The 21,708-nt window shown below is 42.0% G+C and overlaps 1 protein-coding gene across 1 annotated transcript in view; it reads left to right on the top strand.

Annotated features, from left to right (window-relative positions):
* LOC134669428 (dynein heavy chain, cytoplasmic) overlaps positions 1–21,708 on the top strand; it is an 88,867-nt gene that overhangs the window by 13,887 nt on the left and 53,272 nt on the right. Inside the window, exons 15-37 of the mRNA XM_063527005.1 lie at positions 433–596; positions 1,187–1,292; positions 2,604–2,759; positions 3,894–4,073; positions 4,604–4,747; positions 5,213–5,358; positions 5,888–6,037; positions 6,277–6,369; positions 6,868–7,082; positions 7,585–7,711; positions 8,826–8,928; positions 9,647–9,869; positions 10,672–10,819; positions 11,117–11,222; positions 11,641–11,850; positions 12,701–12,847; positions 13,161–13,333; positions 13,684–13,851; positions 14,495–14,660; positions 15,289–15,474; positions 15,613–15,795; positions 20,716–20,838; positions 21,390–21,549. Coding sequence (XP_063383075.1) covers positions 433–596; positions 1,187–1,292; positions 2,604–2,759; positions 3,894–4,073; positions 4,604–4,747; positions 5,213–5,358; positions 5,888–6,037; positions 6,277–6,369; positions 6,868–7,082; positions 7,585–7,711; positions 8,826–8,928; positions 9,647–9,869; positions 10,672–10,819; positions 11,117–11,222; positions 11,641–11,850; positions 12,701–12,847; positions 13,161–13,333; positions 13,684–13,851; positions 14,495–14,660; positions 15,289–15,474; positions 15,613–15,795; positions 20,716–20,838; positions 21,390–21,549 — 3,577 coding nt within the window. The remainder of the gene's footprint in view (positions 1–432; positions 597–1,186; positions 1,293–2,603; positions 2,760–3,893; positions 4,074–4,603; positions 4,748–5,212; positions 5,359–5,887; positions 6,038–6,276; positions 6,370–6,867; positions 7,083–7,584; positions 7,712–8,825; positions 8,929–9,646; positions 9,870–10,671; positions 10,820–11,116; positions 11,223–11,640; positions 11,851–12,700; positions 12,848–13,160; positions 13,334–13,683; positions 13,852–14,494; positions 14,661–15,288; positions 15,475–15,612; positions 15,796–20,715; positions 20,839–21,389; positions 21,550–21,708) is intronic.

The raw sequence follows: 21,708 nt of genomic DNA, 5'->3' as shown, positions 1-21,708 counted from the left end.
AATAGAATTAAGTAAACATATGGGCAGCCATTTATTATCACGATTTCGGGAGTGGCACCATAATAAGTTGTTAAATATGACCTACACTCGGTCCACCTCTCAGAATATGACTTATGAATATGACTACTGGTTAAAGTAACCCGTATTTCGAGTTTATTTGTTTTACTCTCAATCGAAGTAAAAAAAATAAGCATAGATTAGCGGCTCGTTATACAATCTAGTATAATACAGCATAGTCTAATAAAACATGGTCTTCTCTTCCCAGAGTGACACAAGCCTACGTCACAATAACATGGCCGCTATATATAGCGCTATCGCATATTATTTTATAGCCCTGTCGCATGATGACGTAGGCTTGTGTCAGTCAGGTGACCTCGAAAAGACGGGAAGAGAGTACCAGGCGGAGTATATTATTATCCCATGATAACACAGGTACAACAACGCAACCTCGGCGTGTCCGGGCGCATCTTCGCGATCGAGTCCGTGCGCGCGCGCTCCAGCAAGACCGGCACCATCCTCAAGCTGAAGGTGAACTTCCTGCCGGAGATCATCACGCTCTACAAGGAAGTGCGCAACTTGAAGAATCTCGGATTCAGGTATTGTTTATACTTCGGATCCTGGTCAAATAACATTGTATTGTTTGTGTAGAATTGTAGGTATATACTTTTACAATGTCAAAGATATTAATAGAGTCACATTTTCGTAGAATCAAACTACGCTAAGTTTTCATGCCAATTGCTACGTCAAATATGGGGCTTTATATGTTACATGCATTCTTACAGCCAAGTTTGCGCAATGTTAGCGTGGTCGGAGGCTTAAGTTTTCAACCTTTTCTAAGAAGAACATAAACGTTTAAGTTTAAACTATTGAAAAGTAACTTTGCAGTAGTATATTTCATTTAACTATCGTAGTAAAAGCACGTAAGTCAAACCTTGCAAGATTCTTTTTCGGTATAGCTGAATTTTAACATAATACTTACGTAGCTGTGGTGACTTTAATGTAAGATCACAACCTCATTGAGTTTGTGCTCGTCCGATTCCACAATAAAAAGTAGTACTTATTGTTTTTTTTAATAACTGTTTTTGCTCATAGCAAAAAGTTAATAAATTCCTATAAATGCTATAAATGGTATCTATAGTTAAAACTTTTCTACTTTTCGCTCATATTACAATTTGTGTTGTTCCAGAGTGCCTTTAGCTATTGTTAACAAGGCACACCAAGCGAATCAACTGTACCCATTCGCTATATCTCTCATCGAGAGTGTGCGTACTTATGAGCGCACCCTAGAGAAGGTTAGTACTTACGTATTTTGTAATAAATATCACAATTTTAAACAAAACATAAACACAAGAGTTTTAGCACAACTAGATTTTAATATATAACACTAAACAATTGGCACATAACAAACACAAAGTCTAACATATAGGCTTAGTATACATTTCAAAAACCATCAAAATTCTTGTGTGACGTCACTAACACGAATGCATTTTTTTTTGTGTGCAGCTAAATAATAGGAATCATACGAAGGTAGTTGTTATTATGTACTGGCCTGCGATAGCTGCATGAATTACCGCTGCTTTATATAAATATATGCGTTTTTGCTTACATCATGTAGGCATTTTTATACCAACAAAATGCTATAATATCTCCACACGAGCTTCGTGGTTTTTGGACCCTTGGAGGCGATGAGCAGAGCATTTCTGTAATGTCTTGGACCAGATGCGCAAACTAATATGTTGACAACGTTATAGTGTCCTGTCTTTAACCTGTAAAAGGCCCTGACCCTCTAATGATGGTATTATTTTCTCATAGCTAATCTCGGTAGTTAAAAGAGTTCAAGCCTTCAAGGTGTGGAACTTTCTAAGGATTCATACGCCTTCTGGTTCAGCTTTTTTACAACACTATTAATGAATGACAATCCTTTTTTTGCTTCTTTATGTTTATTTTTCCGCACAAACGGCACTGTGCGGCTTACGCCCCGCTTTTGTACATAATTATTATATGTAGCATGATATGCAATATGCCACATAAAAGGATTTTAAACAATTGATCGGTGCTGCATGTAGGATGATCAAAATTGATTAAATATGACGTCAAAGTTAAGTTTATCAATCGGACGTAAAACTGGACTAACTTTGGATTTGATTATACTAGGTTGCAGAAAGCTAAACTATTTTTAGTAATTAACAGCTGTAGTATGTAACCCAACTTTTTAATTTTAACTTTAAATCCTACCGTTTAAATCACCTAGATATAAGAACTTTCGGATGCTGCAGAAGCATGATGTTCCACTTGTATAACAACATTATGTAATAACATTAAATATTAGAATATTTGCATCCCTATTCGTATTACAGCCAATATAAAAGCAAACCGAAATTGCTAATTCTGCAAGTGCAAACCTTATTACAAAAAGCGTAATGCTTCTATTCCGATAAAGACGACTTAATCCGTTGGTTTCAACATTATATTCGAATTTTGAATCTCTTTGCCGACTCTATATCAAGTCCATTTGACTCAGGGCCTAAACAGCGGCTTATTGATCACTGACAAAGAGGCATTCTTCTGAGACGCCAAAACTAACTTTTTCCCATCGTAAACAGATCCGCGATAAAGCATCCATAATCCCCCTGGTGGCCGGCCTGCGCCGCGACGTGCTGAACCAAGTGTCGGAGGGCATGGCGCTCGTGTGGGAGTCCTACAAGCTGGACCCCTACGTGCAGAAGCTCAGCGAAGTGGTCCTGCTGTTCCAGGAGAAGGTTTGTTGAAGACTGGCTCAGACACCGCTATAGTGCCATGTACAGATCCGGGACAAAGCATCCATAATCCCCTTGGTGGCCGGCCTGCGCCGCGACGTGCTGAACCAAGTGTCGGAGGGCATGGCGCTCGTGTGGGAGTCCTACAAGCTGGACCCCTACGTGCAGAAGCTCAGCGAAGTGGTGCTGCTGTTCCAGGAGAAGGTTTGTTGAAGACTGGCTCAGACACCGCTATAGTGCCATGTACAGATCCGGGACAAAGCATCCATAATCCCCCTGGTGGCCGGCCTGCGCCGCGACGTGCTGAACCAAGTGTCGGAAGGCATGGCGCTCGTGTGGGAGTCCTACAAGCTGGACCCCTACGTGCAGAAGCTCAGCGAAGTGGTGCTGCTGTTCCAGGAGAAGGTTTGTTGAAGACTGGCTCAGACACCGCTATAGTGCCATGTACAGATCCGGGACAAAGCATCCATAATCCCCCTGGTGGCCGGCCTGCGCCGCGACGTGCTGAACCAAGTGTCGGAAGGCATGGCGCTCGTGTGGGAGTCCTACAAGCTGGACCCCTACGTGCAGAAGCTCAGCGAAGTCGTGCTGCTGTTCCAAGAGAAGGTTTGTTGAAGACTGGCTCAGACACCAACATACAGTAGCAGTAATGAAAACAGTGTGTATGTATGTAGATTTGTCAGGTGTGGCGTGTATCAGTCAGGTTTTTAAAATATTACATTACTTGCGAGTCGGGTAAAAAGACAATTGTATTCCACCTGTCCAGTTTCTTCAGTCAGTGCATCTCACTCTCTCATTAAAGTAAAATATGAGACGCAATACATATTAGACAAAGAAATTGGATAGGTGGAATACCATCCTAAGTATTATTTTAAATAACACGACACTTTAGCTACTTTAAACACAAATTAAAAGCGACGTTTGATTGACAGAGTTGAATTAAGCCTTCATTTTTATATGACTTATTCAACATATAATTTGGGCCTTGAAAAGCAATAGAATTTGTACGCAACATTGTTGTACCGAAAATGAAGGTTGCAAGGTTTTGAATTTTTGACTGATCGCTATTGTAACCTAATAAAAAGTTAACTTTGTACATTTTTATTGACAAAATAAATAAATAAATTATCTGTGTAGGTGGAAGACCTCCTAGCGGTTGAAGAGCAGATCTCGGTAGACGCACGTTCACTAGAGACGTGCCCGTACTCCGCGCAGAGCCTCGCCGAGATCCTGGGGCGGCTGCAGCGCGCCATCGACGACCTGTCGCTCCGGCAGTACAGCAACTTGCATCTGTGGGTGCAGCGCTTGGACGAGGAGGTAAGTAACTGGAAGCCTGTCGAGAGCTTAGAATTTTGTTAAAAATAATTTTATCAAAAACACGGTATTATTTTAAACTCTTGACAGATACCAAAAATATGAGGACGAACATTTTATACGGATCGTTTTAACCAATAGGTGTGTAGTTTTGTGTACAATTTATAATAGGAGCATTCCATGAAGTTGTCTACCGTTTGTCCCGTACAAACGCGAATTTTCTGAAGATTTGCAGGTATAAGAGTTTCCTTTTCTATGACAAATGTTCAAAAATATGCACAGAAATATAATCGCCTGCTTTAAATGCCGAAAAAAAAAAGTACGTTTGTAATAAAATACGTTTGTACGGGACAGCCCGTGGAATGCTCCAATATCGGTCATGGTCAGGGACGCCTTTCTAACAAACGTAAATATCGTCAAAATATGGAGACTATTCCACAAGAAATATTCAAGGAAATTAAGCGATAAAATGACCCAGGCTTATACTGACCCAGTGGTGTAAATAACGGACTATTAATCCATTATTGTATTAGGTCGAGAAGAGCCTAGCGGCTCGCTTGCAAGCCGGCGTGGAAGCTTGGACGGCGGCCCTCCTCGGCAAGAGCAACGAGCTCGACTTATCCATGGACACTTATTCCCCCGCCGAGCCCACGCACAAACCCGGCGGAGAGCCCCAGGTATGTTCCACACTTTACTGGAACCTATGTCGTGACGCGGAGGCATGATGAACCTTCGACCATGTCAATCAAATTAATTAAAATTAGGATTGGAACTTTTTGTTGTCTTGAATACCCGTTCACACCATCACGATTGGGGCGCATTTTATTGCTCCGATAGTGATCTACGTCGTCGGTATGTCTAAACTAACAGAGAATTTGAATTGTTTACCCTTTCCCGTAGTTCGCTACTGGATATCTGCTGCGCGTAGAGCTGGCTCTAGATGTATTTAGATCGGCGTAATTTTGCCATACAGAACTAGAAGAGATTTTTGAAATACAGATAACTAAAAGTATGGGTTCATTAAAGTATACAGTTTATCTTGGGAAATTAGTTCTTTTTCGTTGGATCTTCGTGCAAAATGTTTACACACAACACTTCGATATTCTCATAAGGCACGGCATTGATGTCTGTTTGGTTTCCAGATCGCGCGCGTGGTGCATGAGGTCCGCATCACCAACCAGCAGATGTACCTGTTCCCGTCGCTGGAGGAGGCGCGCTTCCAGCTCATGCGGCAGATGTTCGCGTGGCAGGCCGTCGTCACGAGCCAGCACCGCTTGCAGAGCACCAGGTCTTTATTAAAAAATATCAATATCCCCAGTTTCGAATACAATCGGGATTACCTGTCTCATATTACTAGGCGCCCTCGCTTTTCCTCGGCCGCTTATAACACAGCCATACGTGATTTCGGTCTTTGTACTATAGTCCGTTTTTTTTAGCATTAGAAAGAACTCCACAGAAGTAAGCGTACAGTTTTTATCAGGCTCTTTAATTGTTAATAATTATTGAATTATCTAATGTAGCACGGTCAATACATATAATTTACTTCAAATTATTACCGCTAAAAGTGCCGGATTTGGAACCACAAGCTTACTTCTGCGAAGTTCTTTCTAATGCTAAAAAAAACGAACTATAGTGCTATACTGATCGTATTTTGTTTGTGGTTTCCACGATTTCCGTTTCCGTTTTTATTTTTTATTTATTAAACAGATATTTATATATTAATTTATTTGATATAATATTTATTTATTAAACAGATAGTTATTAAACAGATTTAACATAATTTCTGACGAATTATGATACGATTTCTTTTTCCATAGATACCAAGTCGGCGTAGCTCGGGCCCAAACTGCGACATACAGAAACTTGCTCACCAAGCTACCGGGCGCGGCGGCCCCGCTCGAAAATGCCTACGACGCTATTGAGCAGAAGATATCGCAGGTCCGCGAATACGTCGACGAGTGGCTGCGGTATGTTAGACTCTATGCCCTTCTGTTCAAGGCTTATTTTCGCTTACATCCAGACGAAAGAACTTTTGTAAAAGGTGCCTGTTTTTGAGTTGTGCTGTGGCCAGACCCAGAGGGATATTGAGAATATATATTTAGTTATCTGTTAATCAAGGTACTCTGATTACTAAACGTCAACATATAATGACATTTATTACTCGACAGCGACATGGACAGGATCTCACATTGACATATGCTTACAGTTACCAAGCGCTGTGGGACTTGCAACCCGAAACGCTGTACGGTCGCCTTGGTGAAGACATCACTTTGTGGATCAAGTGCCTCAACGATATCAAGTAAGTGTACTTGTTGCTGATAGTCTTTGTTATTTTTCTGATACATAAGTGAGGATGTTATATCATAACTGGTACAACGCCTGGATACTGTGATGTTTTCAATAAAAGGTACCACATTGTCGGTTGTCGATAAGGTTGATTTCAAATTGCACCTATATGGAAATAGCGCCTTATTGACAACCGGCAATAAGTACCCTTTTGATTGAGAATGGCACATATATCAGCACCTATTTATACCCAGTTCAAAAAGGAGGTTTCTCAATTCGTCTGCGTCTTTCTATTGATGTTCCCTGATTTCTCGAAGACTGCTGGATTGATTTGAGAAATTCTTAGTTGTTTCCCTGTTGCTTGCTCTCATTCTCAACAGATCTGGATCTGAAGGGATGCGGCAGTAATTAAGGAATTATATAACAAACATGCTATAATTACTAGACTATAAATACGCTTCAAACTTTCTTCATAGAATTCCTACCATTTCTCATAACATACGTTCTTCAGGAAATCCCGCACAACCTTCGACACGTCCGACACCCGTCGCGAGTACGGGCCCGTAGTGATCGACTTCGCGCGCGTGCAGAGCAAGGTCGCTCTAAAATACGACGCGTGGCACAAGGAGGTGCTCGGCAAGTTCGGCGCGCTGCTCGGCGGCGAGATGGTGCACTTCCACGGCCAGCTCGCCAAGTCGCGCTCGCAGCTCGAGCAACAGACTATCGGTGAGACTACATAAACTGTTCACTATACACTTTGGAGAAAGTTTTAGTAACTTGTGATGGTAGATTTGTGGTGGTCGCAGTACGACGAAGCACAAAGAGGTGCTCGGCAAGTTTTTCAACTGGAATTCACACTTGCGGAATCTTCCTTGTCACTTGAATGTGATTTACAGTTAAACTTGTACACGCTAAACCTAGTTGAGGTTCTTTGACATGACACGACGCATTCTTCACGCTTCAATGCGTGGCAGGGTCGCCATGTGATACGGGAAATTCATTTTATAGAAGTTATAATAAAGACGTAAACAGGTACAAATTATCCTAACATACAGTGTTGTGGCTTATGCGCCCATATGTGGTATTCCACCGGTCCAATGTGTATTTTGTCTCTCATTTTGCTTAATGAGAGAGTGAGACCCTAAGGAACCACCCTAAAGATCACTGTAGTTTTAAGGTAAATTTTCCCTTGACCACACTACGACCTTACGACCTTGTTGTTATACAGAGGCAGCCTCCACCAGCGATGCGGTATCCCTGATTACATACGTGCAGCAACTCAAGAGGGAAGTGCTTGCTTGGGAAAAACAGGTCGACATATACAGAGAGGCGCAGCGCATCTTGGAACGGCAAAGGTATGTTTTTAGGGTTCCGTACCCAAAGGATAAAACGGGACCCTATTACTAAGACTTCGCTGTCCGTCCGTCCGTCCGTCCGTCCGTCTCTCACCAGGCTGTATCTCACGAACCGTGATAGCTGGACAGTTGAAATTTTCACAGATGATGTATTTCTGTTGCCGCTATAACTACTACTACTACTTAATGGCGCAACGACCCAAAATGAGTCTTGGCCTCCGACACGAGTGCACGCCAGTTGTCTCGATCCTGCGCCATCTCCCGCCAGTTATCGGCATGGAGATCGCGCAAGTCCGCTTCAACCGCATCGCCCCAGCGATACCTGGGACGTCCGATCGGCCTCCGTCCTACCGGGCGTCCCAGGTATGCCCTCTTAGCGCCGCGATCCTCCTCCATTCTCAAAACCACAAATACTATTCTGTTGCCGCTATAACAACAAATACTAAAAACAGAATAAAATAAAGATTTAAATGGGGCTCCCATACAACGAACGTGATTTTTGACCAAAGTTAAGCAACGTTGGGAGTGGTCAGTACTTGGATGGGTGACCGTTTTTTTTTGTTTTTTTTTTTTTTGCATTATAGTACGGAACCCTTCGTGCGCGAGTCCGACTCGCACTTGCCCGGTTTTTAAAACGAACTCATTCGTCAGTGACTTAATCAAATCAAATATCATTTATTATCAGGCAACTAAGGCCATAGATACTAGTGGCGGCGCGTCAAACATAACCATAGGCAAGCCGGGGCTAATTTGTCTTACATATTTCCTTTATAACTCTGCTCAAACGTCCAAGAACAGGCAAGCCAGTAGGAATGGGCTTTTATGGACGCGCCGCCACTGATAGATAGACCTTAAGCCCCCTCCAGACTATGCGCGTGAATCGCGGGCGAAGCCGCGAACGCGAGTGTGGAGTCGATTTTCGTAGCCAGCACACTGGGTCGTCCCAATTTCTTTGTGAATTTGGATGTTCAGGGAGGTCTTGACCGGGACACGCACGCGATTAAGTCCCGTTGTGCAGTTTGATAATGTTTAATAATCGTGAAAGTTTAAATCAGTGAAATGTATATTTCGATAGTTACTTAAATTTAAGCTAAAATGAGTAAATTTGTTTTAGATTCCAGTTCCCAGCGCAATGGCTGCACGTTGATAATATTGAAGGAGAGTGGAGCGCGTTCAATGAAATCATGCGTCGAAAGGATTCGTCTATTCAGACCCAAGTAAGCTTAATTCACTTTGTTATGACTAAGGGTGGTATTCCACCCATCCAATTTCATTCTCCAATGTGTATTGCGTCTCACATTTTACTTAATTAGAGAGTGAGACGCAATGAAATTGAACAGGTGGAACCACCCTAAAGAGTGCTACAATCCATCAAATATTTTGCATTGTAAATAACTGTTAGTCAGATTAGGTTTATTTTAATGTAGACTTGTATGACATCGCCAATATTTAACGAAAGGCTTGATTGATACTTGTTTTTAGGGTTCCGTACCCAAAGGGTAAAAACTCCACTGTCAGTCTGTCTGTCACCAGGCTGTATCTAATGGACCGTGATAGCTAGAGTTGAAATTTTTACAGATGATGTATTTCTGTTGCCACTATAACGACAAATACTAAAAAGTACGGAACCCTCGATGGGCGAGTCCGACTCGCACTTGTCCGGTTTTAAGTTTTATTTCGTCTGTTTCTGTGTCGTATCTTTGGTATCTAATCATAGTCTAATAAAACATAGTCTTCTCTTCCCAGAGTGACACAAGCCTACGTCACAATAACATGGCCGCTATATATAGCGCTATCGCATATTATCATATAGCGCTGTCGCATGATGACGTAGGCCTGTGTCAGTCAGGTGACCTAGAAAAGACGGGAATAGAGTACCAGGCGGAGTATATTATTATACCATGGCATCTAACCATATTTTTACTCAATCATCAGGTCGCATCTCTCCAACAAAAGATCGTAGCCGAAGACAAGGCAGTCGAGACTCGTACTCTAGAGTTCCTTACCGAGTGGGAGCGAAGTAAGCCCACCGACGGCTCAACTCGGCCCGAAGATGCTCTTGCCAGGCTCCAGGCTATGGAAACGAGATACACCAAGCTGAAGGACGAGAGAGACAACGTGGCTAAGGCCAAGGAGGCTTTAGAGCTGCATGATACAGGTAAAATTAACTACAAATGTACAGTCGCCATCAGATATATCGGAGCGGCCAAGGTGTTCACAATATCTGAACACGCACTCTAACGCCTTGACAATAGAGGCGTGTTCAGATATTTGTGAGCGCCTTGGCCGCTCCGATATATCTGATGGCGACTGTAAGTTAGTGGAAAGCAAGATAAGATCGCTTATGGTTCGATGCGTGTAGATGATGCGCTCCTAATAAGTCTCCAGCCTATGTAGGCGAAGAAGATTAGACTTTGTCGTTTAAGTTAAAATCATGGGAGTCGTTTTTAAGGTTTTTGGGGTGCATATAAAAATATACTTTGTCTTCAAAAATCGCAAGCATTTTGAGTCTAATAGCAGAAACTACTTAGATCCTCACTTTAAATTACTTAAGACGCATTCGGATCCATAAATCAAAAGTTCATAATTGCTACTTTTTTACAAGCTCTTATTTACTTTCACCTGACCGTTGTCTGTCTGTGTGTAATCAAATCTTGCAAGTTAAATTTGATCCACTTTCCAGTTTCCGATTGAGCTGAAATTTTGCATACATATGTAAGTCGGGTGACGATGCAATATTATGGTGTCATCGAGCTGATCTGATGATGGAGACCGGAGGTGGCCATAGGAACTCTGTGATAAAACAACGAAACCTAATTGTGTTTGGGGTTCTTAGAATTGTCTCGATGAGTATTAGTTGCCTGTGGAAAAAAAAAGTACAGTCGGCGATAAAAGCTTGTACCAAAAATGAAATTTTTGCCAAAAACTTATTAAACTTTAACCTCGGACTCGTTTCGCAGGAAGCTCGGTGAACAACGAGCGAATGACAGTGGCGCTAGAGGAGCTGCAAGACCTGCGCGGCGTGTGGGCCTCGCTCAGCAAGATCTGGACTCAGATCGACGACATCCGCGAGAAACCGTGGCTGTCGGTGCAGCCTAGGAAACTTAGGTACATTTTATTTGTCACTATACATACACAGTATACACAGTATGTATCAGAACGAAAGGCCAAGAAAGAGGTCAAACTGAGCAACTTTTACTATGGGACCAACCCCGAAAACGCGGCTTTAAGACCATATAAAATGTCGACTTAAATAACCTAAGTCACAAAATACAATGGCCCGATAATACATAGGAGTATTAGTTGGGTAACCTTTAGGGCGAACTCTGTCTACCTCGGCCCTACATAATCTTTTTAAATAAGTTTAAGGAGGATTAAATCTAAACTTCATGTTTTATTGTATAGGCAACAGCTGGAAGCCATGCTTAATGAGCTCAAAGAACTGCCAGCGCGTCTCCGCATGTACGACAGCTACGAATACGTTCGCATACTGCTGCACTCTTACACCAAGGTACAGTATTCTTGTTAAAACCACTTTATTGTCATAAAAACAACTACATTTCTAACTGGATTAGATTTAAAAATGTATAGCCCTGGAAATAAGGCTCTAAGGGTGGCATTCCACCTGTCCAATTTCTTTGTCCAATTTGTATTGCGTCTCACATTTTTTTTAATGAGAGAGTGAGGCGCACTGACATTGGACCGGTGGAATACCACCCTAAACGATGAAACAAATACACTTTTTTCTTTAGATTTTCGCCGAGTTACTATTACTTATCATTTCAACATCCTGAGAAACCATATAAAATTTAAATACTTGGCTGCTCAGGAATCATCGGCGTTTTTTTTCTCTTCTAAAGTCTTTGGGGCGCTGAGCCACGGTAGCTCGTCTTTACTTTTGATATATCTAATTCCCAATATGTTTCTAGGTCAACATGTTGATCGTCGAGCTGAAATCCGACGCACTAAAAGAGCGTCACTGGCGCCAGCTGTGCCGCGCGCTGAAGGTGGACTGGTCGCTGTCCGAGCTGACCCTCGGGCAGGTATGGGACGCGGACCTGCTGCACAACGAGCACACCGTCAAGGACGTCGTGTCCGTCGCTCAGGGGGAGATGGCCCTCGAGGAGTTCCTCAAGCAGGTATAGTGCACTATGTCATGAGACTCATGAGGCATTTTCCAGCGAAGTCCCTAACAGTTAATCGCACCAAGCGGTCACTTATACATTATACTTATCAGTGGCAAGCGCAAAGCATAGCGTAACCATATATCAGTAAGATAGCCCTAACATAATAAGCGCTTACTCGTCGGCGTATACAGGGTGTTACTGACCATGGGGCTTTAAATCTAGGGCTCGATTCTACTCGCTAAACTAAGCTACTTTTATTATGGCACCAACCCCGAAATCCCGAATCTTTTTTTACTTTTTCATACATTTTGGCTGATCAGATCAAACAGATCTCGACGTTTACTATGCAAAAGCCAAAAATTTTTCCCCGAATTTAGGGTTGGCCCCATAGTAAAAGTAGCTCAGGTTAGCTAGTAAATTCAAGCCCTGGAATTTAAGCCCCATGGTCAGACACATACTCTATGACACTTTTCCAGGCCGCACTAATCTACATCGTCTTGCTGAAAAATTCAAATATATTGTAATTAATCTATCCTTCTAATCTAATCTCATCTATCTTTTGAAGACAAGTCACATTTTCCGAAAGTCCAATCTAATTATTACCTTAAATTGGATTGCTATAAGGTTGAAATTCCATTGGCGCGTAGGTATGTGGTCGATAAATCGTACAATGCCTGGAAAAGGATTAAAAGCAATCTAGTTACCCTGTTGGATTGAAAGATCAGTGGCAGTCTCAACTTCTAACCATACCCCTGATCTAATTATGCATAAATAAATATATTCAAACTACTATGGGACCAATCCCAAAACGAATTCGTATTTAATCATCATTATTAACTTGGAACATATTGTCTTCATTCAGGTTCGCGAGTCATGGCAGAGCTACGAGCTGGACTTGATCAACTACCAGAACAAGTGCAAGATTATCCGCGGCTGGGACGACTTGTTCAACAAAGTCAAGGAGCACATCAACAGCGTCGCTGCTATGAAGTTGTCGCCTTATTATAAAGTACGTTATGGTTCAATTTTGTGTAACATAAAAAAGGGATATAATGCGATATTTCTATCAGATAACGCGAAATGCCACGAACATTTACTGCCACTACTACAAAAATGTGTTTTAGGTCGTGATTTAGAATAAACGCTCAAATAGTGTCCCGTGATTCCGTGCCGTGTTAGTTAAGTTTTAGTGAAGTTTTCAAGAAGATTTTATCCGATAATATCGAAATTTCTTTACACAGTCTACTCTTTAAAACCGCATCATTGGTGAGGCACAAAAATTTAGTTCATGTACTTACTGACTTTTATTTTGGCGTGTTAAGGTATTCGAAGAAGAAGCTCTAACTTGGGAAGAGAAGCTCAATCGTATCAACGCGCTGTTCGACGTATGGATCGACGTGCAACGCCGCTGGGTGTACCTCGAAGGCATCTTCAGCGGCTCGGCCGACATCAAAACTCTGTTGCCCGTTGAGACTAGCCGCTTCCAGAGCATCAGGTGCGTTTGAATTGCGGCTTTATTACATTTACTGTAAGGTTCAGATTGTTACGGGAAGAGACGCTGAATGGTATCAACGCGCTGTTCGACGTTTGGATCGACGTGCAACGCCGCTGGGTGTACCTCGCCTTATGACGTATCCTGAATGAATCGATTAGTAATACCTTAATCAACGAGGAGAGCGGAAGATGTACCATAGACTACAGTCAGAAAACGCTGGGAAATTGATTATTTTATATTATGAAGAAGAAGAAGAAGAAATACATTTATTTTAACGTCACAACATAGTACATGAAAAAAAAAGAAAAGTATGCAGAACTATGAACCTCATGAACCTTCATTTGTTCTAGTTCCGAGTTCCTGGGGCTGATGAAGAAAGTTAGCAAGTCGCCGATGGTGATGGACGTGCTGAACATACCGGGCGTGCAGCGCTCGCTCGAGCGACTGGCTGACTTGCTGGGCAAGATCCAGAAGGCGCTCGGAGAGTATCTCGAGAGGGAGAGGAGCAGCTTCCCCAGGTTAGCCTCTACGCACAAAAAAGGGTTGCTGGTTCTGAAACCTAAACTGGAGTTTTATTTTAGATATATATAAAGGTCGCGCTTCAATCCCTGTCATGTCATCCGTCACATTATACATTCATATATAAATGGCGGTTATCTTGGCCCCATTGGTCGTAGCTTTATATCAGTGGTTCCTAACCTTTTCAGTCCGGTCACCCCTATGACTAACTAGGGAACCTGATTTTACCCCTCCTCCCAATGGTAATAAAAAATAAAACGTGTACGTTTGTTGTATTGTTATATTAGGTTAGTTTATTACCCCCGTAAAATACCAGTTTTACCCCCACGGGGGTAATTACCCCCAGGTTAAGAACCACTGCTTTATATCAAAATCGCTATTGGTCTAGTTTCGGGATGTACCAATTTTTGAGAAGTGAAAAATAAAAACTAATCTTGTGGATGACCTTACCTGTGTTAGTTTGTGTTACTAGCGATATTTTTACTAAGGGGGCATTAATATCAAAAAACGTGTAGCCAATATACGGTTGTCCCCTGCATGATTTGAAAAAAATCACGTTTTATTTTTATACAAAATCACAAGACGGCCAAATATAATACTACGAATGTTCTCAACGATTTATAAACAACATTCTTTATCCAGATTCTATTTCGTGGGAGACGAGGACCTGCTGGAAATCATTGGCAACAGCAAGAACATCGCCCGCCTGCAGAAGCACTTCAAGAAGATGTTCGCTGGCGTCGCCGCCATTATTCTCAACGAGGATAACACGGTCATTAACGGCATCGCGTCGCGTGAGGGCGAAGAGGTCAGTCGAAGCTTCCTTAGGGTGGTATTCTACCTATCCAACTTCTTTATCCAGTGTCATTGCGCCTCACACTCTCATTAAGTAAAATATTTTTTAAATATTGAAATTTGATAGGTGGAAAACCACCCTTATCTTTGTAGGAGCATCCCATAAGCTTTGTACAAACTTATTTTGTTTATTGCATTTTCTGCTGGATCATAAGTTGATTATATGATGAAAGTTCTTTACCAACTATCTCCAAAAAAAAAGGTTTGTATGGGTGACAAAGTAGACCATTCCGTGGAATGTTCCATTAACACGTTTGCATCTATTGAAGCGATACGTGACAAAATGTAATGACGCCGGAAAAAGTTGTGTGCGATGGCCCTAAAGACCAGGGCACAGTCGACTTCGAAAATATGTTACTTCTTTGTAATAAGGCGAAAAATGTAAACATATTTTTTATCGTGACTGTACTACCACAATGTCTTAAGGTCATCTAATCTAAGTCTTTTAGTTTGATTATTTCAAGAGATGAAACGAATTTCGAATTTTCAATTGGGTAGTAGCATAGCATACATTTATGTACTGATGACAAGTTTAATTTTGCATAAAATATTCCGTATTTGACACAACATTCGTTTTCTAGGTGTACTTCCTATCGCCCGTCTCCACCGTAGAGAACCCCAAGATTAACTCGTGGCTGTCTATGGTCGAGCGAGAGATGCGCGTGACCTTGGCGTGCAGACTTAAAGATGCTGTTGGGGACGTCAAGCAGTTCAAAGATGGAAACGTGGACCCTCAGAAGTTTATTGACTGGTGCGACAAATATCAGGTACGTTTTTATAATAAATCTGAAGATTTGACGGTGTATTTCTGTTCAGTCGTAGTACACGGACAACTATGTCAGAACGTTCTTGATGCTGTAAATATTTTTTTTTTATAAAAAACTACAAACCATGTTATGTTTCAGGCCCAAATCGTAGTGCTGGCCGCCCAAATCCTGTGGTCGGAGGACGTGGACGCGGCGCTGTCCGCGGGCGGCGGCGACGGCCTCAGGAAGGTGCTCGCGCACGTGGAGAACATGCTCAACATCCTCGCCGACTCCGTGCTGCAGGAGCAGCCGCCGCTCAGGAGGAGGAAGCTGGAACACTTGGTGAGTTCATTAAGAGTGCTATTACATTTCGGGGTTGAGCGAGTTTAGGTATTTTACGCGCTGCGGCAGGCCGTGCGAGCTCAGTATTCCGATCCCTTCTACCACACTCGCACTACAATGATGGATTAAACATTCTTGATCCTTCGCGAAGCATATTGAAATCAACCATAACAACACTAACTGTACTTAACTTATAAAGTCCTAAAACTGTTATTTGGTAAGTACGAAAATACTAAATGCAGTGCAAATGTACATAGGGGCTGTTCATAAATTACGTCATCTATTTTTGACCCCCCCATCCCTCAAATCATCCAAAAATCATGCTTCGGATGACTCTGTTTCCTCCTACGTCATGCTACCATCATCCGATGTCCAGACCCCCTCCCCCCCTCCTCCCATTTGAAACGACGTACTTTATGAATAGCCCCATACTCGTACTTATGAACGTATATTACTTGAAAGAAATTATAGGTACTCGCTTATTTACAAGAAACAAGTTACAAGAAACTGAAGATACACAGGGTCTGATGATGGAGCTGGAAGGTGGCCACGGGTACCAGTCTCTCATGTAACTAAACCATTTCGTGTTTGGGCTCGTTTGATTCGTCTCAACAAGATCTTTGACACAAGACAGTACTCAGGGTCTGATGATGGAGCTGGAAGGTGGTCACCATTACCAATCAACCATACAACTAAACCACATCGTGTTTAGGCTCGTTTTATTCATCTCAACAAGATCTTTGACACTATATAGGTGATACTCAGAGTCTGATGATGGAGCCGGAAGGTGGTCACCGGTACCAATCAACCATGCAACTAAACCACTTCGTGTTTGGGCTCGTTCGATTCGTCTCAACAAGATCTTTGACACAAGATAGTACTCAGGGTCTGATGATGGAGCCGGAAGGTGGTCACCGGTACCAATCAACCATGCAACTAAACCACTTCGTGTTTAGGCTCGTTTGATTAGTCTCAACAAGATCTTTGACACTAGGTAATACTCAGAGTCTGATGATGGAGCTGGAAGGTGGTCCCGGTACCAATCAACCATGCAACTAAACCACTTCGTGTTTAGGCTCGTTTGATTCGTCTCAACAAGATCTTTGACACTAGGTGATAAACCAAACACGAAGTGGTTCAGTTATGTGATAGACTGGTACCCGTCGCCACCTTCGAGCTCCATCATCAGACCCTGAGTAGTATCTTGTGTCAAAGATCTTGTTGCAACGAATCAAACGAGCCCAAACACGAAGTGGTTCAGTTACATGGTAGACTGGTACCCGTGGCCACAGTCCAGCTCCATCATCAGACCCTGAGTACTAACTTGTGTCCAAGGTCTTGTTGAGACGAATCAAACGAGCCCAAACATGAAGTGGTTCAGTTACATGATAGCAGTGTTGGCAAAAAATCAATTCGAATTGACGATTGAGAATTGACCGATCAATTCGAATTGACGATTGACGAAACTAATTCTAAATCTACTGATTGAAGATTGACGATTACTAATCGTTAATTCGAATTGATCGGTCAATCCTCAATCGTCAATTCGGATTGACGATTACTTTGTATGTACCTACCTAATGTCCTTTTTATTTAGGCCATTTTTGTGAAACTGACCAAATGCGTTCAAAAGCGGTGTCTGAGTTTACCAAAGGTTCCGAAACATGTTTCCGACGGCTATATGAAGGATGTCCTTTTTGGAACATTTTCGGGACTTTCCTTGAAATTAACTGATAGCGTTCAAAATCGACATCTGAGGTACCCAAAGGTTTCGAAACTTGTTTCCGAGGGAAATATTGAGAGATGTCCTTTTTTGGGACATTTCTAGAAATTACTCGATTGCGTTTAAAATCGATATCTGAGGTAAACAGAGGTTTCTAAACATTTTTTCAACTGCAATATTGAAAGGTGTCCTGTTTTGGGACATTTTAGTGACATTCTTTGAAAGTGACTGATTGCATTCAAAATCGATATCTGAGGTGCAAAATGATTTCAACGGCAATATTTAGACTCTACACTTTAGCCGCGTACTTACTTTACTACCTGCATTACGCCACCCTGCTGAAAAAAGGTCATTTTTCGTTATTGCCGTCAGAAACATGTTTCGAAACCTTTGGGCACCTCAGATATCGATTTTGAACGCAATCGGTTAATTGGAAGAAATGTCCCATAAATGTCCAGAAAAAAAAGGAAACTCCGTCTGTATTGCCGTCGGAAACATGTTACGGAAGCTTTGGAAATCTCAGATATCATTTTAAAGTGCCAACGATCAATTTAAAAAAATGTCCCGAAATGGAAGGGACATCCTTCAATACTGACGTCAGAAACATTTTTCGGGACCTATGGTCGACATCGATTACGAATATGAACGTAATTGGCCAATTTCGAAAAATGTCCCTAAAAGGGACATCAGTCAATACTGACATCAGGAACACGTTTTCGAACCTCTGGGAACCTCAGATATCGACTTTAAGTCCAGTAAGTAAGTCCCTAAAAAGGACACCTTTGAAAACTAATCTTAGGGAAGGGAAAGGGACCCTTTCTTATCTTAGGGAAGGGGAAGGGGTTAATCTAGTTTGAGAATTGATTTAATCCGAATTGAGGATTGATGCGTTAATTCCAATTGATTCAATCGGATTGACGCGTCAATCAGAATTAAATAAATTCGAATTGATCAATTCGGATTGACGCGTCAATTCGATTGATCAATCCGGATTGATTTAGTTCAGATTGATGCCAACACTGCATGATAGACAGGTACCCGTCGCCACCTTCGAGCTCCATCATCAGATCCTGAGTACTATCTTGTGTCAAAGATCTTGTTGAGATGAATAAAATGTGCCTAAACACGAAGTGGTTCAGTTACATAATAGACTGGTACCCGTGGCCACCTTTCAGCTCCATAATCAAACCTTGTGTATCTTCAGTGTCAAAGATCTTGTTGAGACTAATCATGGACTAGTTGCATGGTTGATTAGTACCGGTGACCACATTCCGGCTCCATCATCAGACCCTGAGTACTATCTTGTGTCAAAGATCTTGTTGAGACGAATAAAACGAGCCTAAACACGAAGTGGTTTAGTTGCATGGTTGATTGGTACTGGTGACCACCTTCCGGCTCCATCATCAGACCCTGAGTACTATCTTAAGTCAAAGATCTTGTTGAGCCGAATCAAACGAGCCCAAACACGAAGTGGTTTAGTTGCATGGTTGATTGGTACCGATGACCACCTTTCGGCTCCATCATCAGACCCTGAGTACTATTTTGTGTCAAAGATCTTGTTAAGACGAATAAAACGAGCCTAAACACGAAGTGGTTTAGTTGCATGGTTGATTGGTACCGGTGACCACCTTCCGGCTCCATCATCAGATCCTGAGTACTATCTTGTGTCAAAGATCTTGTTGAGACGAATCGAACGAGCCCAAACACGAAGTGGTTTAGTTGCATGGTTGATTGGTACCGGTGACCACCTTCCGGCTCCATCATCAGACCCTGAGTACTATCTTGTGTCAAAGATCTTGTTGAGACGAATAAAACGAGCCTAAACACGAAGTGGTTTAGTTGCATGGTTGATTGGTACCGGTGACCACCTTCCGGCTCCATCATCAGACCCTGAGTACTATTTTGAGTCAAATAAATACATATAGAATGTCAGGTCGTTTCAAATATTTTTAATCCTGTCCGGTAGTTTATTAAACTGTACCATTATAAATTATAATACTATAAAAACAGTGCTAGGATCAAAGTCTCTCGTTGCGGTTTACACGCACACATTATAGCGTTTTACACGGCGCCCGCCGCACACAATGATAAAAAACCTCGTCGTCGCCGTTGAAAATGTGCGGAGCCGACCGACACACGTCCTGCCTGTACAAGCTCTGCCGCGGCACTGAGCTGGCGAGAGCGCGTCATCGGTAATATAGAGTAGTTTTCAAAAAATTGCCTAAAAATTATAGTAGAATTTCATAAACACTAATGTATACCAACAGTATAAGCAAACGTTGGAGATTGCTTGAGTATGAAAATGACTTCGATATTAAGTAGATTTTCGTAGAAATTGACACTTGTTTCGGAGAGAAAATTGAGTTCGTTTTACTTTGATTTTCTCTTTCTCAAAGGTATGTAGGAAAAATATCGTTTGATATGCCTAAAGTACAGGGTATTAGTAATACAAAATAGCCAGGTTTAGCAGAGTAAACTTCTCAACATTTCCAAATAAGAGCTTGCCGTTCAGTGCTTCACGCGGTTTTTCGGAAACGACCATCAGAAAAAAATTCATTACTAATTTAATAAGTCCTTTTTCTAATATTTACAACGATATTTAAAAAGATAAGAAGACGTTTTTACTGGAACAAGTACTCATTGTTTCTAATAATGAGCACAAAGTCCTGAATTTCGTCGACTAGTATCATCAATTTTGCATTATTTCGACTTTTCTTGTAAGAGCGCTCTTAAAAAAAAACAGTGAAGACACACATATGAGGTTGCGCTCTCTTAATCTAGTTCATCTAAAAAGTCTCACTGAATAAAGGTCTCAGCCCCATATTCATTTTTATACCCTATACAATTTTTGTTAGGATCCCTGGGTTTCAACTCTCTGCAAGTGAGGCGTAACTATAATCTTCTTGTAGTGGCTTGTAGAACTTTGCGCGGAGTATCTGACTGCCCTGACCTAGTGGCACAGATAGTGATTCTCTCTGATGTGCCTTTCCTATCCAAGCAGGAACTAGACCCCTTTATTATCATAACACTCATAATATTACATGTGTACATTTCGTCATTAAACTTCCTGAGTTTCCCTTTCTTTTCACGTTCCAAATCACGACCGTCTCACGATTTGTCAATAATGTCGATATTGTATTCTAAGCTAGAATCTATAGTTTGGTCTACGTTACATTTACGGTGCATTTTCGGTTTAGATCAACGAGTTCGTCCACAAGCGAACAGTGACGCGTCGGCTGATCGCCTCCGACGTGAATAGCGCGCGCTCCTTCGAGTGGCTCTGCGAGATGCGCTTCTACTTCGACCCCCGGAACAATGACGTAAGTGCACCAAAATATAACCTTACCCACCTTGAAATAAGGTTGAAAATAGCTAGGTATTACAATTTATTCAGACGCGTAAAGTGTTTTAAATAGCTGTATAGTAGGGAATATTACGCAGAACTCTGCGTAGAGGGCGTCACTAGCTCAATCACAGGGCCTACCGCGAAACACGAAAATCGAAGGTTCGGTTTCTGCCTCTCTATCATTCTTGCCTATTCGATCGATAGAGAAGCAGATAACGAAATTTCGATTTTCTCGTTTGGCGGTAATCAAACCGCCTTGATGCATCAATGTTACAGTGAAAACTTGTCAATAAACTGTTTAAGGCCTAGTATGTATAACTCTATGGTTTACTATGTGCACTAGTGCTGCACTCTGGCGACAGAACATTGCAGTAATACGCCCTATTGAGCGGTTGAACATTTTTCCTCTACTTTATGCGCCTTAGTATTCCTTCTCTAGCTCATGCTCTTACACCAAAAAAGGTAACCTTTAGTTTCCATAATCGCAGACTAAAAACCTCTGTTCTCTCTCTGTAAAAAACTCAGGTTCTTCAACAACTGACGATCCACATGGCGAACGCTAAGTTCCTGTACGGTTTCGAGTACCTCGGCGTGCAGGACAGACTCGTGCAAACCCCGCTGACTGACCGCTGCTACCTGACCATGACGCAGGCTCTAGAAGCCCGTCTTGGAGGCTCGCCGTTCGGTGAGATATATTCAATTATAGACTCTATATGCAGTGTAAAAAGGTTTAAAATCGTTAATCGATGTGGTTAAAAGTATTGAAGTAAATAACGATGTAGTGACGAAAATTGTGTAAAGTATCCTCTATCAAAAAACCCTCTTACTCAAACTTATGCAAGAC

This window comes from Cydia fagiglandana, chromosome 12, assembly GCF_963556715.1.
Source record: "Cydia fagiglandana chromosome 12, ilCydFagi1.1, whole genome shotgun sequence".
NCBI classification, from domain to species: Eukaryota; Metazoa; Arthropoda; class Insecta; order Lepidoptera; family Tortricidae; genus Cydia; species Cydia fagiglandana.
This window is presented reverse-complemented; position numbering and strand designations above follow the sequence as displayed.